This window comes from Sorex fumeus, unplaced genomic scaffold, assembly GCF_029834395.1.
Source record: "Sorex fumeus unplaced genomic scaffold, SorFum_2.1 ptg000063l, whole genome shotgun sequence".
Lineage (NCBI taxonomy): Eukaryota > Metazoa > Chordata > Mammalia > Eulipotyphla > Soricidae > Sorex > Sorex fumeus.
The window spans coordinates 57,440,599-57,467,316 of record NW_026606120.1 but is presented as its reverse complement, the minus strand read 5'-3'; the positions used below and the strand labels follow the sequence as shown (position 1 = coordinate 57,467,316).

Below are 26,718 nucleotides of genomic sequence, written 5' to 3'. Positions count from 1 at the left end.
AGCCCTCTGAGCCAGCTCCAGAAATAACTGTTTTATTTGGGGGCTACACCCTGTGATTTCAGAGGGCTACACTTGGCTCCATGCTTGGGGATTGCGCTCTTCAGCGCTCAGGGAACCATGTGGTGCTGGAGATTGAACCTGGGCCTCCCGCATGTAAAGTAAAGCACATGCACAGGGTGCCCTATCCAGATAACCATTGTTTAACATGATCATTTCTTTGTGTTGTTACTTAGTGTTGTACCACTGTGAAGAGCTTTCCCTTCATTCACTTTATGTTCTCTTATATTGGAACGACTTCCCTATTTCACCCATTGAATTATATTTTTATTTAAGCTTGTTTCAGAAGCTTTTTCAGGCTGACTTGTGAGCTTTTGAGGTGTCGCCAGTTGTTCTCTGACTGCTTCCTTACTTCCTGACACAGGCATTCTAGAGTCATCTCATACACTCCAATGCTGGAATTTAGTCTTTCTCCAAGGAGAATTGTTTCCTTTTAGCCCATCATGTCCTTTCGAAACCAGGATCTGGATGCTGGGGTTGCTGGTTGCTCCTGAGTATCACCGTGTCTAGCCCTCTGTGCACTGGGGTGGAAAGTGTCTGCACACAAGCACGCCCACAGGCCATGACCACTCTTAACTTCTTGAAATAGTTCCTTTCGGTATTTCCTGCACGTTCTTGTTTTCCTTCTTTATATATTTAAGATTTTACTCTGTTGAGGTTTTTTTTTCGGTTGTTGTTGTTGGTTTTTTTGTTTTGTATTGTTTTTTACTTTGATTAGATTGTTTCGACAAAAGATGCACCATTATTATTTAGAGTTTACACCCCCAAATCAGACATGCTGAAAAGGCATTGCAAAATAATTTGTTTTCTACAGCTGGTTATAAGAATCAAATGATGTCGCGCGGCCGCAAAAGCCGCGGATTTTGGATTTCTGGTATTTTACTTATTAAGCCTGGAAATATTTCTGCTGAGAGTCAGATAATTATGAGATTGGTTTCTGTGGCTCTGGAGCCATGGCCGTGCCGGAGAGCCGCTCAGTAGGGCGTGAAGGATGAGCCGGGTACGCCCCCCTTCCCATGAGGTTTCAGTCGCCCTGTCACGACCGGCTCATACCTGGCTTTCCATAAAGCTACGAAGCGGCTGCCATCTTTCTTTCCAGAGTGTTGTTGTTGTTTTAACTGTCTTATATGCTATGAGCATTTTCATGTCATTGGGATTTTTCAGGGGGACCAGAGAGATCGTCCAGGTGGAGGCCTGAGTTCTCTTCCCAGCACTTATGGCTCCCCCTTGCCCGCCCCCCTCCACATCCTCCCGCTCCCCCGGGGCACTGCCAGCCCACCCGTAGCTGGGAGTGGCTCCTCAGAAAAGATAATACCGAGTTTCTTGCTAAGCTAAGTAAACTGTACTTTAAAATTCCTGGTTTTTGCTTGGGGGCAGCATCTCACAGTACGCAGGGGCAGTTCCTGGTACCACTCTGGGAGTTGCTCCAGTGCTTGGGGGACCACGTGGTGCTGGGGATCGAACCAGATATTTGCCAGGGGACGCATTTAGTCACAATATTGTGGCTCATGTAGATTTTGCTATGTTTATTCCTCAACCACATTTAGTCTTTTTATTTGATAGTATGTATTGTTTGCTACTAACTATATCAGATTTGCTCCCCTTGTCTGGAAAATATTAGATCTGCAAGTTTAGGTGAATGTGATTATTATTATTTCTGTTATTAGTATTATTTTTGCTGTGTTCAGTTCTTTGACTATAATAGAACTCATGATGGGTTTGATTGCTCTTATACTCAGCCTTTGTGACCTCATATACTCTCAACAAATGCCTGTGTATGGCTGCCTTTTCCATTGATTTATGGGTCTGCTCTGTTTTTTAAAAATTAGAGTAGAATGAAAAAAAAATTAGAGTAGAATGAGTGCATTGTATATTCTGTGTTGGAATGACATGAAAAAATTACACCAACAAGAAAGGAAAATTAGGTGCTTAAAAACTTAAGTTGAATCCATTAAGGTAACATTATTATCCCAGGCATAAAATAAAGCCTCTTTTAAATAATAGTGGCATCTTTTGAATACAGTATTAGTAGGTCATTTAGAAACAAATTTTTATAAACTCTTAGTTAAGACTTTTTTCAAATCACTTAACACTCTTGGGGCCCTCATCTTTCTAATGTTTTATTTATTCACTCATAATTCTTATTTGAGGGTTTTTACCATACCCAGTGGTGCTTCACGGCTACTCCTGGCTCTGTGCTAGGGGGTGACTCCTGACTATTTAGGGACCATCCACGACACTGGGGATCAAACTGGGACTGCTGCATGCAAGCCAAGTGCCTTAGTCCCTGCACCGTCTCTCTAGCTTCACTTATAGTTCTTGAGGGTATTTTAGACCTAAAGATGACTTTAAAGGTAAAGGCCCTCCCGTTGATCGTCGATTTGCTCGAGCGGGCCCAGTAACGTCTCCATTGGAGACTTTGTTGTTACTGTTTAAAATGATTATTATTTCGGGCTGTGTTGCCGTTGGTCTGCAGGAAAAATAAGTCCTGATAACAGGGGCACATGCAAGCAGAGACACAGCAGGCAGTCATTGGCAGTGATGATGGGGCCCAGCATCTCTTGGCCTTTCTCACTTGGTCTACTCAGCATCAGCTAGTGAGTGTGCATTCAAGGTAGAAAGAAGAGAAAAGGAGAGGTGCTAGCCATACCGGTTTCCTTTTATCATAAAAGTCAAATCTTCCCCGGAATTCCCATCAGCAAAGTTACTGTAGCTCATTGGCTGAACAGTGTCACACTGACACTTTATTGGAGTGGGTCGGGAAAGGCAGAAGTGTTGGGAATGTGTTGATTAGGTAACAACCCTTATGGTGTTCTCTGTTTAGGGGACAAAGACCAGCCCTTATGGTGTCAGCACTTTCTTCAGCTGAGCCAGCCACCTAAGGAATCTGGTGGAAGTCATACAGTACAAAAGCTGAGCGCTCATTTCTACCCACATGTACTGGTTACTTCCTGTTCCCTCAGGACCAGAAGCATGCACGAGGTCACTGAAGAATGAGGAACTTTCATGATTGTAGACTATCTGTATCAACACACACTACTTCTCACAAGCCAAATAGCTTTGGTTTTGCTCAGCTATCAATGTCATTTTTGGTGCGCACATATGAATAGATAATGTCTTTCGATGATTTTAAGTAGAGAAGGAGCAAGTATGACACCAAGGGCAGAAACCCTCAGGGAAGTTATTAGTAGATCTGACTACGTAAATGTCATGCTGCAAACAAAGTTCTGAGTGAAAAATTAGACATCAAAGACAAAGTTCTCTGCAAAAGTTCAGTGTAATGAGGGAGTAGGTGGACAGGATATGGCAGGGGCATGGGCATGGGATGGAGGGATTATGAGCACTTGAGTGTTGCCAAGGTGAAGTAACTGTGCACCAAGACCATAAATATCCACACCATTGTAAACACATTGACTGTAATTAAAAAAATTTTGAACCCTAAAAAGTAAAGACATAATCTAAAGTGTGTCATTTGGCAAGAGTTTGAAGAATAGGGCTACAGAAAAGGAAATAAATATGCAAAGAGAGCAAAAATGAAAAGTTTCAGTGTAGTACATTTTTCTTTATTACTATGTAGTAGGGCTGGAGCGATAGCACAGCGGCAGGGCATTTGCCTTGCACACAGCCAATAGGCCGACCCGAGTTCGATTCCTCCGCCCCTCTCAGAGCCCGACAAGCTACCGAGAGTATCTCGCCTGCACGGCAGAGCCTGGCAAGCTCCCCGTGACGTATTCGATATGCCAAACACAGTAACAACAAAGTCTCCAATGGAGACGTTACTGGGCCCACTCGAGCAAATCGATGATCAACGGGAGGGCCTTTACCTTTACCTTACCTTTACTTTGTAGTAATTCTATATAAAGAATTATTTTGACCACAGAGATGGTAAGACACTTGCCTTGCATGCAGCTGACCTGGGTTTTGATCCCTGGCACCCTATATAGTTCCCAAGCACCGCCGAAACTAATTCCTGAGTGCAGAGCCAGGAGTAAGCCCTGAGCTTCTCCGGATATTACCCTACCACCAACAACCCCCTCCTTCCCTCCTACCCCCCCCCCCCCCCACACACACACACACTACTGTTTTGGAAAGATCTCCAGGTTATTGTGTGAACTGGAAGAACAAACAGTGCTTGTAATATCATCCGTTTATGTTTTTTAAATAAACTTATGTGTATATATACACATTCATACATACATGTACACATATATGTATTTTTGTGTTAACAATGTTTATAAAAATTTCTCTAAAGTAATTTTTGTTTTTTTCAGGTTATGTTTGTTCTCTGTTTTTTTTTTTTTTTTTTTTGAGCCGTACCTGGCAGTGTTCATAGGCTGTCACACGTGGTTCAGTGCTTCAGGTTCCTCCCAAAAGTACACAAGGGGCCAGGTAGTGCAGGGGATCAAGGCCTGTGTATCGAATCTGTGCTAGCTCTTACCATAAGGTTTACCTGTTGGGTAAGGGAATGGATGAGAAGGGGCAAAGGGAGATTTTCTATTTCAGCCTTCTATTTCAGCTTTTAGTTTGTCCTATCTTTTGCCATGAGAATATGTTCATATTATTTGTCGTTAAAAATGAAGGAACTTCCCAGGGACTGAGGCGGTCGATCAGGGGGCATATGCCACACCTGTGCAAGGACCTGCATTCTCTGTCCAGCACCCTGGGTGTAGCCCGACCTGAGTACCACAGGCCAGCTGAGCCCCCTGAACACTTCTTGGAAGGTTCTTAAAGTTAAGAAGGAACTAAAACTGCACCAAACTCTTCATATAATTATGTTAGGGTAGAGTGGAATAAAAGACACATCTTACCTTATAGTCAATTTATCTGGACAGTGTTTGAGTTTTTCCTTTCATAATAGGTTCATATTACTTTTTGTATCAGCAGGGGCTTGCTCAGGGCTTTCTCCTGCCTCTGAGCTCAGAGGTCACTCCTTGGCAGGCTCTGGGGACTAGAGAGGATGCTGGGGATTGAACGTGTGTAAGGCAAGTGCCCTACCCGCAGTGCTGTTGCTGTATTTAAAGGAAAGCTCTAGAGCCGGGGAGATAGCTCAAAGAATGCCGGGGCTCCAGGGTCAGCCCCCGGCACTGCATGGTCTCCCAAGCACTCAGGGGACTGCCACCCGGCATTGAGAGTGGTCTGTGAGCACACTGTTGTGGCCTAAATCCAGAAGAGAAAAGAAAGAAAAATGATAGAAATAAATAAGTAAAATGAAAGAGCTTCTCTTTCTTTTACTGCTTCTGCCTTGCGGGCCATATGGGTAAAACTGACTGTTTAATACCATTTGATTCTTTTCCGCCTCAGCTTCGCCCATTAATAATGGTAAAATATACATAACATTAAATTTCCAGCTCTTTTCATTTCTTCCCGGAGGTAACTGCTCCTCTGGCTCCAGCTTTCCCTGGGTCTGGAGAGAGGCCCTTCTCTGCTCTTTATTGCATTTCACCTGGGTTCTTGGGGCCATCCCTGGCAATGCTCAGGGGCCTCTGTTCATGACACATTGTTCCGGGTTCGCTGATGGCAGTGCTGGGGGACCATGTGGTGCTAAGGGCCGAATCCCTTCTGCATGCGAAGCATGCGCGCTACCCCTTTGAACTCTCCTGGCTTCTCCTTCCTTTAATTGTGACTGGGTTCCAATTTCTCATTCCTCACATAGGTCTTAATTGGATTAATAGCCAGTTGTTGTTTTTGTGAGAGAGGGATTGAGTGTGTTACTCACCCTTGCATCTCCCATATCCTTTTGTCTTAACTAAAAAATGTCTGTACTTCAGGGCCAGCGAAAAAGTATAGCAGGTAGTGTACTTATCTTGCATGTGGCTGACCTGGGTTTGATCCGTGACACCAAATATGTCCCTCTGAGCTCTGCCAGAAGTGATCCCTGAGCACAGAGCCACGAGTAAGTCCTGAGTACTGCCTGGTGTGCCCCAAACCACCCCCCACCAAAAAAATAAAAATAAAAAATCTGTACTCAGTTAAATAGTATGGAAACTTTAACCTAACTCATTAAAGAACAGAGACGAGATTTAAAAAAAAAAATAGCCTATTTAAGTATCTATTTTTAAATGAATAATGAATTACTATATTTAAAAGTTCCTTTTAGAAACCAAAGCGATAGTACAGTGGATACTATCCTTGCCTTCCACATGGCTGACCCAGGTTCAACCCCAGGTGCCACATATGACTAGTCCCCCAAGCCCACCAAGAGTGATCCCTGAGTGCAGAGGAGTAAGCCCTGAGCACTACTGGAGATAGCCCCCAATAATCCCCTACCAAAAAAAGATAAAGGTAAACATATATCACATACAGATAGATACAAAGATAGATATAAACACACATAGATACATATATATATATATTTAAGGTAGTGGTTCACCTTCTGTGTGTTTTGTATAGTATTGTCTATTTAATATCTACTGATAAATATTATTTGGGGGTAGAGTGCAGGATTTTGTGATAAGGGGTCTCTCCTAGAGTTACTCAGGGGGACCATATGTAGTGCCAGGGATCAAAAGGGTTGGCCATATGCAAGGCAAACTCCAGAAAGTACCACTGTAGTTTCTCTGTGGTCCTGACTGATATATATACATATATATATATTTTTTTCCATTGTAGAAAATTTTCTCTCCTAGCCATCTATTTAAAAAGAAAGCACACACCTTGTTAAATGTACAGTAGCTTGGTTTAAGTTCATCGTTACCAGATTTTCCTTTGGGAACATTTCTTTCTGGATAAACGTTTTTGTTTGGTGGGTTGGTTTTTGGGCTACACCTGGCTATGCTTCGGGATCATTCCTGGTGGGCTCAGTGAGGGTGCCGGGGATTTAATCCATGCCATGCGTATGCCAGGTGCATTGGGAAGAGATGGGGAAGAGCCTTACCCTTCTGTGCTATCTCTCCAGTCCCAAACATTGGACCTTTCTGTGCCTTCAGATTGCCTTTGTTTGTGAAAATCTCTATATTGCCTCTCTAACAGATCTTTACATTGGAGTAGGAAAGTAATTTCTGTCGCAGACCTGATATTAAGAGACAAGGCAGTCTCTCTTTGCACATATATGGTGTGGTTTTATGCAAGGAAGAAGAACGCCAGAAGCCTAACAAGTGGCCACTAGTTCTGCTCAGTCCTGATGCTCTCAGCACAGATGCTCTCAGAGTCACTCTTCTTACTAAGCTGGCAAAGTACTTTGTGATACTGCAGGAAGGTTATTAGTGAGCTAAGGAGAGAGAGTTCGATGACTCATTAGTAGAGAATCCTATAAGCATATTGTGACCATTAAGAACAGGCCATTATGTCACATGGTTTACAGAATTGCTGTTAACTTTCCCAACTATTGAAGTTCCTCTCATCTAATTTCGGACAGAACTTCCTTTCCATGGCATAAATTCCCTGGAGTGCCATAAACCAAAGGGAACATGAAGTGAAAATTCAGTTGATCTCTTATGACTCTAATAAAATGAAGAATGTGAGAGTCTAGAAATAGTTGTCGGCTTTTTGCCTGTGCTATTGAAAGAGCCTCTGAAACCGCTCTTTTTATTTGTTTGGGGGCCACACTAGAGGTTCTCAGGGCTTACTCCTGGTTCTGTGTTCAGGGATCATACCTTGTGGGACTTGGGGGACCATTTGGGATGCCGGGGGTTGGACCCAGGTCAAGGGCATGCAAGGCAGGCATCCTACTTGCTATACTAACCCTTTAGCTGCTCTAGTACAGATGTAAAGATGTTAGTTCTTGGGGCTGGGGTGATAGCTTAAAGGAATAGAATGCATGCCTTGCATGCATGATGCCCCAAGTTCAATTCCCCACCACCACACTGTTCCCTGAAAACCTCTGAGTGTAGCCTTAACGATCCTCAGACACTTCCAGGTGGCCCCTTTAAAATAGCTATATAGAAAAAATAAATAAATAAAATAACTATATAGGGCTGAAGCAGTAGTAAAGCAGGTAGGGTGTTTGCTTTGCATGTGGCTGACCCAGGTTTGATCCCTAGTATCCCATATGGTCCCCTGAGCCCAGCCAGAAGTAATTGCTGAGTGCAGAGCCAGGCCCTGAGCACCACCAGGTGTGGCCCCAAAACCACAAAATAAATAAAGCAGTTAGTGGACAGGGATATGGCTTTGTGGTAGAGCACTTGCCATGCGTGTGTGAAACTCTGGGTTTGATCCTCATCACTGTCCAAAAGAAAAGGTGGGGTTGGAGGAAGAGGTTAATTCTTTCTCCATTTGTTGCTTGGTCGTAGGTCAGATGGTAAAATGCCAGTGTGACTAAAAGGAGAGCAAGTTCCAGGTAGACCTCTGATGGGGAAGGCAGAGTGTGTTTCTCAGTGCTGCCCACTGCCTCTGACTTGGGAGAAGCCTGGACATGGCTGTCAGTCTGGAGAAGGTTGAGAAATAGGCTGATTTATGCTAAAGACAGTTTGTGCTTGTCTTGCTTTTCTGCGTCAGGGGAAGTCCCAACTCTGATGCTTTCCTTTACTTCCGAGTATAGGTGATTGTATTTGCCAAAGAAGCTTTTTCTTAACACAGAATGATAGGAATATTAGCACCTTATGTAGCTCATTCCCTTGCAAAGGCCCTAAAATGTGAGGTACGGCAAGAATATCCATTTTAGCCACCCCGCGCCCCCTCTAGCCCCCCCCCCCAAAAAAAAATAACCAACCCCAAACACTTTCTCCATTCCTTTGGTAAAGCTGCTAGCATTAAAACGGACAAGGAGAGGATCTTTTAATGATAAGTACTAAGCAACAAATACATTCTTGTTTTACATCTGGAGTTTTAGAAAAGAAATGTACACATGTAATCCAGCCTTGTAAAGTGCTTTGTCAACATCACTGCCATGTTGTTCTTGAGGGGCCTGGGTATAATAGAATCTGTACAGGCAATTTATCTTCGGCGGCTTGCCATTTTTGTGTGTGGGTCTGCGCCCTAAATGTGGGCACATTCTGCTGTTCTACAGATGATATTTCTTTCCCCCTAATTGGTTACCTAGAGGTTACTCAGAGCATTTTTTTCATTTCCCTTTGCCCAGTTTATTCCTTTATTTAATAGGAGTATGCACTGAATCACAGTGTCATTTACTCCGCATTTCAGAGAATATCAGCTAACAACCCTCGAAATACCCCCCAGAGACTATTTTTCATGGGTTAAAAACTAGCAAGTGAACATGGTTAAGATACAGATTCCCCCCCCCCCCCCTTTGGCTTCTTATCTTCTGAAAAGACACAGGTTATTTTGACAGGTGAAACAAGTTCAGGTAAATATGCAACACAGATCTAATCAGCAGGAGGGAGAGCAATATTTTCACTGGTGCTGCCTCTTAAACCAGCATCATTAAAGGCTCCCATTACTCTTTTATTAGAGCCTCCCTCTCTTCCTTATCAGATTCCTGAATGAACATAACTCATGGCAGTGATTTGATCTCTTGTTAAAGAGGATTACAGCTTTGCATTAACTTGGATTGACACACTTTATAATTCGCTTATTGATACTCAGGCAGTGGCTTCATATGTTTGACCCCCTCCCCAGGCAGTGCAGAGGGGAAAGGACTCCCATATGTCATCATTAAAGATGGTGCTCGGTCCGGAGATAGGAGACACGGGGGCTCACTCCTGCGGTAAGATCAGGAAGGGCAAAGAGGGTGTTCTCAAGTTCAAACCTGAGGTTTGAGGCAGAGCGTTAAAACTAGGTTGAAAAGAAAGCATCGCTATTGCTTCTTCTATTCTTCCTGATTTGATGTTGGCCAGTCTTATACAGTTCCAGAGAATTTGCGATTCCAGATTGAAGCCTGATTTTAGACTGAATCTGATTAATTCCAGATTTCAGGAGTAAAAGATTTTAAAAAAAATGTCTTCTAGAAAGAAATTGTAGGTTTTGAATAGGTAAGTCTTCACTTAAAATAGAGCCTCTCTCTGGCTTGGAAGCTGGCAGCAAATGCTATGGGGGACAAGGAGCTCAGATAGAGAAGGGAACACCAAGTAAAGAATGTTTGGAGGACTCGCTCGGGATGCGAGATGCGTGCTGAAAGTAGTCTGTAGACCGAACACGATGGCCACTCGGTACCTCTATTGCAGACTACAATAGCCTAAAGGAAAGAGTGAGCAAAAGGGAATGCCCTGCCACGGGGGTGGGGTGGAGGGAGGGCTACTGGGATCATTGGTGGTATGGAATGGGCACTGGTGGAGGGATGGGTGTTTGATCATTGTATAACTGAAACCCAAGCAAGAAAGTTTTGTAAGTCTACAACTGTACCTCATGGTGTTTCACTTTTTAAAAAAAGGCAATAAATAAATAATAAAGACATTTAGCAGATAAACAAATAGTGCCCCCCCCTCTCTCTCTTTCTTTCTCTCTCTGTCTCTCTCTCTCTCCCTCTCTTCCCTCCTTTCCCTCCCTCCCTCTCTCCCGCCCTCCCTCCTTCCCTCCCAGGGATTAAACCTTGTCCTCATGCATATGAAGCATACACTTAGTCACTGAACCACTGGCCCTGTAGTTCTCAATTTTGCAGTCAAATTTCTGTCATTTATCTTTGTTTTGTGGGGGGACTACCCAGCAGTGCTCAGGAGCTGCTCCTGACATGGTGGTCAGAGTTCACTTGCAAGGTGCAGAGAATCAAGCCTTGCATGCACTCAGCCCCTTAAACTGTCTCTCTGGCACCCCGTCACCTCCGCCTTCTCTTCCTTCTCTTCTGGTTTCAGTGACCAGGTGTAACAGATACACTTGGTTGTGTTTGCCAGGGGTCACACACTTTAGTTGTGCTACTCACACTTGCTCCCCAGGGGTGACACTCCTTTCCCTGTGATGATTGTGAACATTCTGGATGCAGTGCTTACCGGGGCCTGTACTCCCGATCATGGTGTTCACACTTATTTTTGTTTTGTTTTGGAGCCTCACCCAGCAGTGCTCAGGGAATATTCCCAACTCTGTACTCAGGGGACCAGGAGGGGATCCTGATTGACCTCAGGCCTCCTTCAAAGCTTGTGCCCTGCCCATTGAGCTCTCTCATCTTTCCATCGTGGTTCTCCCTGGGGCTCCAACCTCCCAACTTTGCACTGGGGAGCATGCCCTGTGGTGGTGCTGGGGCTCACAGAGAGCAGAGCCGCGGGGTCTGTGCTCAGTGACCGTGGGTGCCACTGGGAGTGCAACACAAGGCTTCACATTTGCACAGCAGGTGTTTCTTGCCCTAAGCCTCCCATCATTTCTTCAAAGCTTTGTGAATCCTTCCCCTGCTTCCTTCAAAAGGGGTTTTCTCACTTTCTTTAGAATGTAAGTGTTGCTCTTGATGACTTTTTTTTAAGTTCTTGTTTTTTGCTATTATGATTTTTAGAACAGATACTACCCTTGATCTTAGGCATTTGCCTTGCGTGTGGCTGACCCAGGTTCGATTCCTCCACTCCTCTCAGAGAGCCCGGCAAGCTACCAAGTATCTCGCCTGCATGGTAGAACCCTGCAAGCTCTCCGTTGCGTGTTTGATATGCCAAAAACAGTAACAAGAAGTCTCACAATGGAGACGTTACTGGTGCCCTTTCGAGCAAATCGATGAGCAACAGGAGGACAGTGCTACAGTGCTATTTTTAGAAACGTAGTATCTTAGACCCCTTGCCCCTACCTCCCCCCCCACCCCATCTCAACTATGCTGAGTACTAAGCATGATTTGCATGCAGGAGATCTAGGCATAGTCCCCTTCTGCATGGTCCTCTGATCACTGCCGGGTATGGGCTCCAGATCTCAGTTAATTAAAGCACAATATCTTATTGATATTGTACTGATCACAACTAAATAACTCTCAAGTGGCATGCAGTAGCTAAGTGATTTTTTTGTTTGGTTTTGTTTTTTCAGTCACACCTGGCTGTGCTCAGGGCTTACTCCTAGCTCTGCTCACGATCACTCCTGGCAGGGTTCCAGGGACTATATGGAGTTCCAGGGATGGAACCTGAGTTGGCTGCATGTAAGGCTAGCACCCTACTCACTAGGTACTATCTCTCTGGCCCCTCTGGTTTAAATTTGTCATCCACACATGCAACAGGGATATTTCCCACAGTAGCACTGCTGTTTCTCAGGGCATTCATCCTTTCCTCTGGTTCCCACCCTCTTTCTGAGAGGCCGTAAAATGACATAGAATAATGACATCATATTCCATTTATTGAACATTGACTGTATCTTTGACACTGCCCTCCATGTACATTTTGATTCGGCCTTTATAAGAAACCACTGAAGTAGCTGACGCTATCTGCATTTTGGATAAGCACCGAGGTACGGAGCAGTGAAGTTAGCAGTCAGGTTAAATAACATGTGCAGCATAGAATGGCATTATGCAGCTTGGATCATGGTTTCCAACCCCTGCTTCTGCTTCCAAGAAATCAGGAAGCTTGTAGAAATATGTGGGGAAGATGTGCCAGAGGGAATCCTCTCCCTCCCAACTCCCCTTCATGCTCATATATTGAGCCTTTCTCTCAATTAAGAAAGAACTCAGGAAGTGAGGCAGGGAGGCTGTGGCAGATATGATGGGTTAAGATCATTTTTTGTTTTAGTGGTCATTCTTTTACAACAGATGCTTCCTGTATAGGAAGATTTTTTTCCCCTTCGAGCCATTCACATTTTAGTGTGAATTACTGAATTTCCAGCCTGCCTTTAATGGTTGCCTCAGTCTTTGAGCCACCTAATTAGCTTTGAAACCTGATCAATGTAGGAGTCAAGTTTGCTCTCACTGATCTATCTCTGCTCTACTAAGACAGCTGCTGTCTACTCTCCTTAGAGCCAGAGTCTTATTGTGTTTATGTATAATAAAAATAATAAATGCTTATGGCATGAAATATGGAAAGAAAATTGGCAGGAGAGCTAGTACTAGGGTTAAAGCACTTGCCTAGCATGCAGCTGACAGGGTTTGATCCCCAGTTCAATGCCCAGCTCTATATTTGCTCCCTGGAGCACTGCCAGGAGTAGTTTCTGAGCACTGCTGGCTGTGATCAGAAACCAGAAACCACCCCAGAAAAAAATTCTGGAAGAACAGTTTTCTTTGTTCCCAAGGACAAAGAAAAATTAATTTCTTGCCTGCTGTTCAGTTGAATATTGTTGTTGTTTTGTGTTTTCTTGCAGAAATTTTTGTTTTGTTTGGTGTCACACCTGATGACGCTCAGCTCAGGGGTTACTCCTGGTTCAGGAATTACTCGGGAATTAATCCTGGCAGTACTTAGGGGACCATATGAGATCCCAGGGATTGAACCAGGGTTGACTGCACATAAGGCAAGTGCACCACACAGTGTATATTCTCTCCAATACCCATATTAAAAGCATTTTAATGCCATTAAATATTTAAAGCCATTTTCATAACTTTGTAATCATGAATTATGAAATTTTTTTTTGGTGCGGTTTTTGAACCACTCCAGACTGCCCTGAGGACATATTCTTAGCTCTGTACTCAGGGATCACTCCTGATGGTGCTCAGACCATATGTGGTGCCAGGGATCAAACTGGGATCAGCTGTGTGCAAAGCAGGTGCCTTACCCACTGTGCTATTCTCTCCAACCCTCAATTATGGAATTTTTTTTCTTTAGTAAATAGTAAAGGCCCTCCCGTTGATCATCGATTTGCTTGAGCGGGCCCAGTAATGTCTCCATTGGAGACTTTGTTGTTACTGTGTCTGGCATATCGAATACTCTCGGTAGCTTGCCGGGCTCTCCGAGAGGGGCGGAGGAATCGAACTCGGGTCGGCCATGTTGGCTGCGTGCAAGGCAGACGCCCTACCCACTGTGCTATCGCTCCAGCCCACTACATGGAATTTTTTTTCTTAGAAAATATTGCTTTTTTTTTTAACTTTTCATTTTTTGAGCTATATTCAGCTGTGCTCAAGGGCTTATTCTTGGCTCTTTGTTCAGGGATCATTCCTGGTATGGCTTGGGGGACCATATGAGGTGCTTGGAATGGAACCTGGTTGGTTGTGTGCAAAGCAATTATCCTATCTGCGGTACTTTCTCTCTGCCCCACCAGGATATATTTTTAGGAGGGTAATTCCTGAGTCACAGGCACAAACTTTTGGATGAATTTTTCTGTGTGGCTTTGTATGTGGCTTTATCAGGTGCTAACCCAGGGCCTTGCATGTGTGCTCTACCACTGAGCGCCATTTGCAGCTTTGTAATGATTCTTAGACTTGATCGATTGTATTAATTTACATGCTCCCCCACCTCACCCAGTCAGACTTATATCCTTGTACTATTGCCACAAAAGTATTTACTATTTGATGTGGTGAAAGTTATTAGTTCTTATTTCTAAGTTCAGAACAAATCATACCTTATTGTGTGCTAGGCACTGGGTTAAGCAATGTTTACTTTTATTTTAATAGTAAAATAGAAAGATTATTCATTTGCATTTCTGTTTTCATCCTTTACTCGTTTTTCTTGTGGAGTTTTCATTTTTCTTTATAGTTTATACAAATTCTACATATTATTGACATGAGCCATAGTTTGTACTTTTTGTTGGTTTTTGCTTTGTTTGCAGGTTGATGTTAATGACTTTATTCATTTATTAAGTTTTACTCTCTAAATCAAATATATAGTACATTTTTGCTCGAATACTTTTCCATTACTTTAAGGCTTTGGCAGTCCCTCTTATATTTGAGGATGTTTCTCACCTATATTTTCTTATTTTTGTTGATATACTTTCTTTCATTTAATCTGCTTGGAAGTGTGTTTTAATGTATTTGTTCAGTAGCATCTATTTTTCATTTCCACAGTCTTTGAGTTCAGGCCTTTGTTTTTTATTTATTTTGCAACTAACTAAGACTCAATCTCTTGCCGTCAGGAAATTGCATTTCAGAGCTACCTGACTGTCCATTTAAAAGTTGGGTATGGGCTGGAGAGATAGCACAGCGGGTAGGGCGCTTGCCTTGCACACGGCCGACCCGGGTTCGATTCCCAGCATCCCATATGGTCCCCTGAGCACCGCCAGGAATGACTCCTGAGTGCAGAGCCAGGAGTAACCCCTGTGCATCGCCAGGTGTGACCCAGAAAGCAAAAAAAAAAAAAAAAGTTGGGTATGACATAGCCTCTTAGAGTGTCAAAGTTCCTGCTGCAACAAACACTTCTCCCGTCAAAGAGATTCTTTTCAAAAGGGAGGAACACAGATGACTTTTTCTTTTTTTTTTTTTTTGGCCCCCCCAATTTTTAATTTTTTTTTTTTTAGTTTTTATTAGTGAAACACCATGAGGTACAGTTGTAGACTTACAATTTTTTGTGCTTGGGTTTTAGTTATACAGTGATTGAGTACCCATCCCCCCACCAGTGCCCATTCTCCACCACCAATGATCCCAGTATCCCTCCCACTCCCCCCACCCCCGCCTCTGTGGCAGGGCATTCCCTTTTGTTCTCTCTCTCCTTTTGGGTGTTGTGGTTTACAAGAGAGACATTGAGTGGCAATCATGTTTGGTCTATAGTCTACTTTCAGCATGCATCTCCCATCCTGGGAGAATCCTCCCAATACCCTTTACTTGGTGCTCCCTTCTCTATCTGAGCTGCTTTTTCCCCTGGCATGTGCTTCTGGCCTCCAAGCCATGGAGTGAACCTCCTGGTACTTATCTTGCTTTTTTTTTTTTAAACTTACTTTGTATTAACTTTGTCCTAACAGCCCCCCAGCCTGCCAGTCAGTTCTATGTATCATCACCTGACTAAAGCTTCCTAAAAGGTCACTTAAGGCCTGTGCTCCTTGTCATCTACCAAGTTTTACCCTCCCCCGCTCCAGGCTTGTAGTAATTTGTCACCATTTCTCCTCATTACCTGTTTCAGTACTTATTCTTGAGGCCCTTCTAATCCCTGGACATGCTCCTTCCTTCTCTGCTCTATTACACTGAATCATCTCACACCAGCCCAGCTTCCTGTTGAAATGCCAAGGAGCTTTTCATGATTCCCGGTCCCCCACTGAGTGAGACTCTCTTCCTAGAACCCCTTTTCTTTGTTCCTCTAACAGTATTACAGCTCACAGAAGCATTTATTAAGGCTTTTTTCTTGCTAAGAATCTTCAGTGTGTAAATTATGAAAGCATTACTAACCTCATCTAGTTTGCCTCTAGTTGTGAGCCAAGACACAGCCAGTCTGGAGAGATGTACAATGAGTTAGGGCGCTTGCCTTCCCCTGGAGTGGCAGGGGCCGAACCTTCTCAGCCACAGCACTTCTCATTACCACCGTTCTGTTAGTTGATGTTAAGGCCCATTTTTACTTTGCCCAAATGCTGCAGAGAGAATGTTGAAGAGAGCACTTGCCTCTCCCTCACTCTAAGAGTGCAGACCAGCGTTTTCCTGAATGTGGCCCCTTCCCACTGTTTTCTGTGTCCCCCCTCTTACTGGTTGGCTCCCTAGTTTTGTGCCATGGCACTCCATTCATATCATTTTTGCCAGTGGCCCTCTTGGAATATTCTGGTGGCCCACAGTGGGGCGGTTCTATGACCCTGGTTGAGAAAAGCTGGTGCCAGCCATAAACTTGATGTTAAATCCTAAGTCTCTTGATGTTCATCTTGATTGTGATGGCTGTACTAAGTCTGGTTTCTCCATTAGTCACTGTGAAATGTGGTGAATACAGACCACTGGGTGGTGGCTGTTTGAGTACATTTTTTTAAAACTACATTCAGGATTTATCAGATTGAAGAAAAACACAGGTCTGGAAAAAAGATTCTGTATGTATGTCATTAACAAGGCATAATAATCTCTGCTTACCTTTTGCTACTTTAGTGTTGGTCTTAAGTGTCAAACCGGAAATTGATATTTAGGTAAAACCCTTAGTTCATTGTGCTTTGGGATGCTGCTGAGAAGCTCTTACTAACTATCCTGCAAACCCGAGGTCTTGAATGAGCCGTAACCACACCTTGTGTTTTATCCACTGTCTTCCCCTGGGGAGCAGAACACTTTATAAACATTAACTCTTTTACCCTCTGGGCACCTCCACTTAAAAGACAAGTATGACTGACTGAAGGCTCTTTCTTCTCCAGTCCCTAGGAGGGGGCTTCAGCCAACAGAGGGCAGATCCAAAGCCTGGCAGGCCCCACTGGCCCCTGGGTATTTCTGTAGGAAGCCTGCTGACCCCCTGGAGGCTGGGGCTCCCCTTTCTGCTGCTGCTGGGGGCTGGGCCTTTGTCTCATGGGGAATGTGAACTGCTGCAAAGACGAGCAATTGTTCTTCAGTGCTTTGTGCTCCTTTATAAGAAAGAAGAAATCAATACACATTTTCTCCTGCGCGCACTTGGCAGCTCTCTGCCTCCTCCTTGTCCGCCTCTCCATCCTGCGACACTGCAGAACGGACTGGCTAGCTTTCAGGGGTTCGGACTGCACACAGTAGTCAGGTATCAGAGTCGGGCCAACATGGGCAAGCCAAAGACGGGGCCTAACTGGAGCTGAGGGGCCTTCCAGTAATCTTCCCTGAGGGAGTTAGCCTGGCATGTACTGGAGGTAAAGCTTCCTTTTCCCCGCCCAAATTTCTCTCAGATTTAGAGGCAAGGTGAAAGTCCTTTGAAGGAAACTGCTAAAAAGGTAAAGGAGATTGACAGAAGAGGGCATCCTTTGCATTTTGCCAGCTAACATACTTAAACAGTCCAAACTTGAGCCCCGTCTTTCCAGTTTTTCATTGGAAAATGTGGAATACCGAAACTGTCTGTAGCCGCCTCCCCATTAAACAGTTAAATATGGGCACAGATTTTTTAAACAAACAAACGTTGCTGCCATTATTTAGCAGCTGTGGCAGCTTAGGTGGCTTCAGCCTTGCAGGGGCCAGGAGAGGTGTTGGCTTTGGTCAGAGTCCGTGGCACTGCCTAGAGTGGGTGTGCGAGTCCTCGCCTCAAACAGTCCAGCTGTCTGGCAGCCGAGACCGTTCCCAGCTTAAGAGCATGAATGAGAACTGGGAGAAGATCTGCCCCAGACAGGAGCCAGATGAAAAGGGCAAGAAGAGGAGGGAAAGTGTAGGGTCGATGTAACCCGGGAGGGAGGGCGGGCGGGGTGGGGGCTGGGGTGCCAGCAGCACCAGTCTCTCAGTGCTCAGGGCTAAAGCTCGGGAGTTGCTTCCCTCGTGTTCGTCATGGTCCTGGGCTTGTAGGGGAAATGTGTCCTGCAAACTAGTGCCAGGAGAACGATACTGCCTCACTGGAATGGGGCCAGCACGGCCAGACTCTGTACCAGTAGAAGCGCAGCCTGGGCAGCGGTCTTGATCGGGATACAAATGTAACTGAGTGTCAGTCTCACCTTCAGAGCCGCTGCAGGAAGTGATTCACGTCTAAGCAGTGAAGCATCCCCTGGCTTTTCACAGGAGCTCGGAGAGGGCTGCTGTTTGAACAAGGAGCTTCATCTTCCTGAAGCCAGCAGTCACAACACCGTAAACACAACACCGGCCAACTCTATTGCCAGGCTCGCGGTGGCCTGACGTTAATATTAAACATCTCCAGCAAGGCAGAGAGCTCTGCCGCTCAGCTCCAGAATAAAAATAAAAATCAAGAGGAAAAACCTGCTAAAAGCAGTGAGATGATTTGTCGTCTTTCCTATGTGAGGCCATTTGTCTTCTCTCGCATCAAATCTGTTATAAAACAGTCAAACTGTGAAAGTGGAAATCATCCCAGGAATATGGCATATTAACACGGCACAGGAGAGGACACAGCCCTTTTGTCTGAAGAGTGCTCCTGGCCCTCACCCCCTTTCCTGTAGGTCCGCTGGGTTTAAGTCTATCTTAGAAGAATTTAAAAGCTAGTGGTCGGGTGGTAGAAGTTTCAGGTATTTTTCCACCTTTGTTCAGGTAGACAGGATTTGTAGTGGACTTGTAGCAATAATGAGGGAGCAGGTGAGGAGAAGCCTTGGCAAATTTACCTGAAGTTCCTTGCTCTCCTCTCCTTCCTTCCTCTTTCTTCCCTTCCTTTCCTCCCGGCTTTCCAGTCCCTTTGTTTGGGCCCAGAATCTGCTGCTTGGAACGTTTATAAATCTTGAGTCTGTCTGATCTTTAGGAGACAGGCCAGAGGCCGCGTCACCATCGGTAATTTAAAGCTACGGGGCTAAAAGCGTTCACAGAGGTTTGAAGGACCTAGTTCTGACCTGACCAAAAGAGCGAATTGGAACAGACCTTCTCGAGTCTCCTTCAAGCACTGGGGAGGATGGTGATGAGAGCAGCCACACTCGGTAATTTATGGGCGCAGCCTGCTCCCAGCCGCCTAGTTACGGGGCCACAGAGAAGCGCGTGGTACACTGCCACCTTGTGGCAGATGAGAGCAGCTGCGGTTTGGTCCTCCTGAAGCATTCACCAGTGTCTGATTGGAGATCGGCTTTGTTATCCAGATTTAAGTAATTAGAAACTGATAAGGTCACTCTCGCTAACCTGATTCCATTAAGAAGTCAGTCTTGGGTAAGCGAGAAGGCCGCCGCCGCAAGCGTTCTTTGCCTTCTTCTACCCCCCCCCCCGCCCCCCCCCATGGTATTGCAATGAGATTTCAGGAGAAAGGCAGTGGTTCCCCCTTTGTTGGTGGGGGCGGCTGGGAGGAACCTAAGGAAGAATCACGCTGCAGCCTGCATTTCGTTCTTGCCCATTTTCTACTCTCGTCATTTCTCCGTGTCATTCAGCCTCAGTGAGCTGCCCCCGTGCATGGTCTGTGCTTGTGGTGGAACCACGCTGGTGAGGGGCAGATGGGGGGAGGGCTGCGGTGTTGCCTCTGGCATTGCATGGGGGGGCGGGGCCTAGGGGAACAGGGAGTAGACCCTCCTGCCGTTCCCCAGGGTACCCTGCCCGCAGAGAGAGGCTTACTGCGGTGCCATCCACCCCTTTATAAGCCTCCAGGGTACGCAGCCGCGTCCACGTGGGCGTCCAAACATATTTGATGATGATGTAGATACAGATAGATGCCGTCGTGGGGGCTTTGCCCGCGGTGCTCAGGCAGGGCTGCCCCGAGGGCTCCCGAGGGGTGCTGTGGAGTACCAGGGCGCCAAATCAGGGCTCCTGCTTGCAGAACATGCGCTCGGCCCCGTGAGCCGTATCGGGCGCTGACCAGCAGCGCGCACGCGGAGGCCTTCTCTGGCAGTGACCATTGCCGCGTGGCCACGCCACTCGCCTGACTCGAGCCAGACTCCGCTAGATGGGCGCAGCGCCGGAGCCGGACCCTTCCCTCGCCCCGACGACTCCTTGAGGCCCCGCCCGTGTAAGCGGGGCAGGACGCGTCTGGTGGGCATTGAGGAGACTCGCACCTCCGTCCCCGTGAGGCAAGAAATGAACGACGGCGAATTCATCCAGGGCACGTTACGTGGATGATTGTAATCAGGCCGGCCGCAGCACCGGGCCTGCTGCACGCTGGCAGACCTCGGACTCCTCGCGTGGAGAAGGGGATGCCCTCGGGAGGCGACACGGGGCTCTGCGGGGAGCGGCCTCTGCGGCCACAGGAACGGGGCACCCCTCGGCCGGGGCCCGAGTCGGAGCGTGACTTCCGGAGGCAGGTGGACAATGGTTTTTTTTCCCCCCCTTGGCCACTCATCCGGCAAGTTCGAATGGCCCACTCAGCTCGTGGGGCAGACGGCGCATGCGCGCAGCCCAGTGAGTGGCACTTCCGGGACGTGCTCGGCCGCGGGTCCTGCTTCAGGCCCCGATGCCCCGGAAGTGACTGCGTGCCACGGCGAGCCCTCCCCGTGCGCGCGCGCCTTGCGTCTCCTCAGAGGAACGGCAGCGTCAGGGCGCGTGCGCGCTCGCACGTGTCCCCACGCACGGGCTGTCTTTATGGAAAATGGCTGCTAATCCGTGATCATTTTTTCCCCCCCCAGAAACGGGTTTTATGAGAATATAGTAAAAATATTAAATTAGAAAATGCCTCACTAAGGGTTATAAAACCTTACTACGCTAGAGATAGGTAATTATCCCCTCTGCAGCCTAAATGACAGTTTAAAAGAAATAAAAATGTTAGTGCTCATTACTTGCTTTTGTAGGTTGCAATAAAGGGTAAGTTAAATTTTAATTCAAAAAAGAGCCCCTGCTATCGACCTCCTACCTTGGGTCCGAGTCCTGTTAATTACTCCGCAGGTCGCTCTCCTGCAGGAAACCAGCACTAATATGTTTTTCTACCCTGGACTGTCTTACTGGCCGTGAAGACCAAGCTTAGAGGGTGCGGGGCTGCCAGGGGACGGGAACTTACGCCCACTGAGATTCTTAATGTGATAGGAAGCAGGAATTAAGTATTTTTGGATTTTTCTTTTTTAACCAAAAAAAAAAAAGCCACCAAATTCATTATGCTTAGCCTTAAGGGGACCTGCAATATTAAACTCCACACTCACCCTGGAGAATCGGTGGAGACAAGGTTAACCTGAACAATTGATAGTTTAGCGTCTCTGCAGGGCTAAATCTGCCAGGAAGGAGCCTGCAGGGGCAAAGGGGCCTGGCCTTGGAAGCGAGCTGGCCCTCTGTCAGGGGGTTCTGGTGCCCCAGTGTATTCCCCTGATCCAGGTAAGGGATCTGGACATATTTGATTTTTTTTTTTTTTTTTTTTTTTTTTTTTTGCTTTTTTTGGGTCACACCCTGCGATGCACAGGAGCTACTCCTGGCTCTGCACACTCAGGAGTTACTCCTGGAGGTGCTCAGGGGACCATATGGGATGCTGGGAATCGAACCCAGGTCGGCCGTCTGGAAGGCAAACGCCCTACCCGCTGTTCTATCACTCCAGCCCTTGGACATGTTTGATTTCTTTCCATCTGTCTCCACCTTCCCCTCAGCACTGGCCCCAGATGTTGTAGCACCTGATAGGTTTGAGGGAAAGCTCAGGACAGCTTGTTCTGGGCTGTTCAGAGATTCTCAGAAGAGGAAGGCAGACACCCAGAATTGTAAGGAATCCCTTTCTAGCTCTGTCTCTTTACGGAAGTTGATCCGAGTGAGAGAGAACCTTAGTCTCCTTCACTGTGTTCTTCTCCCTGCTCCCTGCAGCCCACCCCATGGCCCCCTCCTCTCCTGTGGGGCTGAGGTGAAGGGAAGGACTGTTGGGAAGGTTGGTGCAGGATTGAGAAGCCCTGCCCGCAGGGCTCACCCTTTCCACCATTTTCTTTTTCTTTCTTTCTTTTTTTTTTTTTTTTTTTGGCGGGTGGGGAGGCGGGCAGTGCTCAGGGCTTACTTCTAGTTCTGCACTCAGGATTTACTCCTCTCGGTACTCGGGGGACTGTGTGGGATGCCAGGGATCGAACCCAAGTTTACCATATGTAAGGCAAGCATTTTACCCATTGTACTATTGCTCTGGCCCCTCCAAGTCTTCGGTTTCAACAGAATTGCTGGAGAGTCCAATGGACTTTTTAGCTGGCAGATCATTAGAACAAATTTTGGTTGATAGGTGGCTGCCTGCAATTCAGATACAAAAGAATTGAATGACATTGCTATAATAAAACTACTATTCCCAGCTACTTGTTATGTAACAAGTTTTTTCATCCTATTGTAGATACCAATTATATGTCTTCATAAATAATTATAATAATATAACCCAGAAATAATTTTAGTTACTTAAAGCCTATGGTTTCAAGATATTAAAACATTTTATTTCAACTTTGTAAATTTTAAAAAGTGCTTCAGTTTACCTACTTTTGTGATCAAGAAGTATGATTAATAAAAGACTTGCAAATATAGAACAGTTATCACAGAAATCTGTAGGGGGAAAAAAGTCCTGCAAAATAAGTTTAAAAATAAAAGATTGCTGTAAAATTTCCCAGTTTGGTGACACTTTACTTGAAGGTTGATGAGACTCAGTATGACACATAGTTTCTATTGGTAGTGTTATAGAAGGGCAGTAAGGGTTTCAAAGTTTGCATTGGCAATATTTTATCCTCTGTGGCTATTTTAATTGGTCATGAAAATTTTTTATGTATTGACTTTAAATGTGTGAGAGGGCTGTGTGGTTTTATGGAGCCCTTCGCAGGAGAGGGCTAGAGGCCACGGAGCTGCCCAGCAGATGCCCGGGATGTGGGGAGTAGGCCTGAGCTCTGCCCCAGAAAGCTTCCAGGAATGACCCTCTAAACACCCCCCAGATTACTCAAGTGTCTGCACCCCACCCTCAGGTGGGTAGTGAGTGACCAGCTCAGTGGTCCTATTGAGAGAGGCAGGATGGGAGTCTTGGTCATGGTGGAGCCAGAATCCCGGCTCTATCTTAAGAACTGGGGCTTAGGGTGGAGCTGGGGTGGGGGTGGGGGAAGAGACCAGGAGCAGCAGGCCTGGCCCACCCTGGCCCACCTGAGGAGCTGGGCATTGGGACCTGCTTTGAAGATGAACTCTTGGTGGTGCAGGCGAGGAAGCCAGACAGTTGGAATTACTGTGGGGTTTCGAGATTGGAATAATCCCTCACTCATGATTCTCTCTTTATGTGAAGTAGTTTTAAGAACCCAGACCACTCATCTTCCCAGGTTGCTTCGCCACGAACAGCTGCATATGCGTGTCAGCTTTGCCCACCTGAGTGTGAAATGATGTTCTGTCAAAACATGGGTTTCAGCACTTCCCTCTCTGCCCCTGCCACGTGAGCCCCGCTGCGGACAGTCAGCTCCACGCGGTCCCGATGCAGCGCCCAGATTGCCACGCCGAGTGGAAGCATTTGCGCAGTGGTAATGATGGGTCTGGTGCCGGCGAGCAGGGCAGGCTCCAAAAGGAGATGATTGTGAGGGGCTCAATAGCACTGCGCCTTCCGCTCCCTCTCGTCAGCCCAGGCAGCCTTAAAGTCAGACTGTCCTTTTTGTCATGGCGACTTTCCCCATAATGCCATTTAATTTGTTTGTGGCAGTGGCTAGGGAGACTCACACTGGCAGACAGGCAGGCCAGTGCATGATTGAGTGGAGCCTGGGCCAGGCCTTCCTGTCCTTTAGGTGCTGGAGCTGAGGGTTTTGGGGGCTGCCCTCCACGCCTCAGCATTGGGTCTGAAGCTGCCTTCCAGCTTTGTGCTCGCCCGCCTAGGGCCGGTGGAGGGCGGTCAGTCCGGCAGATGTGTGTGGCAGAGGAACAAAAGCCCGCATCCATTGTCCGGAGGTCTAGGAGCTGGTCTGTAGTTTGGGGCAAGGGTGCCAGAGAACTGTCACAGTAAAATTCCGATCACGTCAGAGACCTATTGTTTTCGGGTCTGTGTTTCTGTGCTGTCTGGGGTCCCTGGAGGGTTCAAGTTGGTTCACATTCTTGGCTTTTCCAGTTTCTTTACAATCTTTGTTATGCCCTTTTTTTTGGGGGGGGGGCACACCTGGCAGTGCTTAGGGCTTTCTTCTGGCTCTTTGCTCAGGGATCGAACCCAGGTCAACTGTGTGCAAGGCAAGCACCCTCCCCTCTGTCCTCTCTCTTGGGCCCCTCTTCACAATTGTGGATGTTTTAATGCGCTGGACTCGCAGTATGGCCAGTCTCTCCCTAGCCCCTGACACCCCCACCCCACCCCACCCCATCTCCACCCCCAGGAAACTTTAGAAGCTGCCATGTTTGGGTTGCAGTTTTCCTGGACCCAAAGGTTGAGTATTTGGGGTTGGGTTTGTGTTTGGGTTTATCTGTAAAGTCCGGCTCGCTGATGATGACTCAGATAACTAGTGCCCTTTGGAAGCCTGTGTTGGGGGCAGAGGCAGCTTCCTGTGGCTCCTGGAAATGAGAGTGGAAGGGCCCCTCCTTGGGGGCTGCGGGCCCCAGACCTGCCTCTCTGCATTGCTTTTCTCTCTGGGTGGGTGGTGTGTGCACGGTCCACAGAGAAGGGGTTCACCTGCCCAGAACCTGTTTCTGTAGAGTGACTCTGCTCCCATTTCCAGGCCAGTGCTCTGGCCCACCCTACTCTGAGAGGTGACACAGGCTTTGCTCGAAGCTGTAGAGGTTGGGAGTGACAGTTTAGTTAATTATTAAGGCCCCACCCTCCTGGCATGTTTTGATCTTTCTTTTCTTTTCTTCGCTTTTCTTCTCTTTTCTTTTCCTTTTCTGTTCTTCTCTCTCTCTCTCTCTCTCTCTCTCTCTCTCTCTCTCTCTCTCTCTCTCTCTCTCTCTGTGTTTAAGCCCAACTTTAGATAGAAATTAGCCAGTTGAATTAGGATTAGGTTGAGACCAGGGAGAAGGAAATGGGCTGGGGAGGTGGGTGGGAGGATGCTCAGTCCCACCGAACAGCAGCACATGGGAGAGTAATTGGAATCTTGTTGCTGGGTCATTTTCATTGTTTTTCAAGTACTGCCAAGTCCAAGAAAATGTATGAAAACTAAATTATATCCCCCTCCATCCCATGTCTGATTGAATCCTCCTCATCGCGTGGCAGTCACACACATCCTATTAAAATATTCAATCTTGTTTTCTTACTTGAAGAGCCTGTCTGGAAAGGGCAAACTTACAGAAAACTCATTCCCCAGAGACAGGATGGCCAGCCACCCCGTACTATTTACATATTTCTCTGTTTGATTGGCTTCCTCCAGCCGCCTTCTTCCTTTGTTTTGTGAATCAGGGCTGTGGGGGACTTTTTTTTTTTTTTAATTACGCAGCGTGTTTTCAGTGGGAGGAAGAGATGGGGTATTTCCCAGCTTGCTGGTTCTTTGTTAACCTTGAAACATGCACCTGTGTGTTTTGATTGTCTTCTAGGACGGAGCTGTATCGGTCTCTGTTTGGCCAGCTCAACCCTCGGGAGGAGACCCCCACAGACTGACGTTCTGCCTCGCCTACCGTGACCAGGCGGTTAGAAACCCCAGATGACCAGCACAGCCGGATTGACCCAGGAAGCCTGAGAGCAAGTGGCCTCACATCCAGTGCATCACTGCGCCTCGGGCCGCGAGAGTCCTGTGACCACCTCGAATAAAGGATCTGTCCCTGCCACATGGGGGCTTGAAGCAGAGGAGTTATTCTCGAAGCTTGGACAGGAGGACAAGCCTGCAGAGGATTTTCCCTCTTCATCTTTTTCCTCTAGCCCAATGAGCAGCCTCGTCTTACACTATAAAACTCCATGGGAGGACAGATTCCGGGCCAAGAGGCTGCTTTCTGAGGGGCTGATGTTTAGTCATTATGGTTCCAAGGAGCACGGAATCCCCCTCACCCCTCACTGCCACCAAGAAAATCCCTACAGTACTGGAGATATTTGCCTGTCTGTCACAAAATAGAAACCTCTGACTTTTTTGTTTGTTGGTTTGTTTCCTTATTTCACCCATAATGGTTTGTTTCCTTATTTCACCATAAGATCCTCTTCCATTCTCACCATTCCTAAATCACTTGATTGAGATTAGCTCTGGTGTAAATCTAGCAGGAGGAAATGATTCACTTGTTTTTCATCCAAAGGTCAAAAGCTGGAAATTAAATCCCCATAAGGGGGATTTATTGGCCTGCTGTGGTCAATATGCAATGGAGATTATCTTGCATAAGTAATGTTCGCTTGCCCGCGTGCGCGAGGGGGCGGCCATCTCCACAGCTCTCCGGTACTTCTCTCCTCGGGCCGAGGGCTGAGCGTGGAGGTGGGATGCAGGCGCCTCACTGCTGTTCTAGTTCATAACGAGGCATGGTTTTTAAAAGCGAGGTTTTGATGTGGTTTTGAGTTGTCAGAACCAAGTGACAGATTTCTGTGCCCAGGAATTCCACGTATCATTGACTTGGTGTCTGGGGACCGCCACAGTGCCTGAAGGCTGCGCTCCGAAGGCGGCAGGCCCGGATGTAATCTGCGTCGCAGTTTAGCATCAACTCCAGTGTGGCTGCTGCGCTCAGGATGGGGCAAATGCAGGGAAGAGGGTTTTCCC

The 26,718-nt window shown here is 46.6% G+C and overlaps 1 protein-coding gene across 1 annotated transcript in view; it reads left to right on the top strand.

Annotated features, from left to right (window-relative positions):
• Positions 1 to 26,078, top strand: part of AATF (apoptosis antagonizing transcription factor) — a 119,054-nt gene extending 92,976 nt beyond the window's left edge. The window contains exon 12 of the mRNA XM_056127228.1: positions 25,580 to 26,078. Within this exon, the coding sequence (XP_055983203.1) occupies positions 25,580 to 25,643 (64 nt within the window). The 3' untranslated portion in view covers positions 25,644 to 26,078. The remainder of the gene's footprint in view (positions 1 to 25,579) is intronic.
• The last annotated feature ends 640 nt before the right edge of the window (positions 26,079 to 26,718 follow it).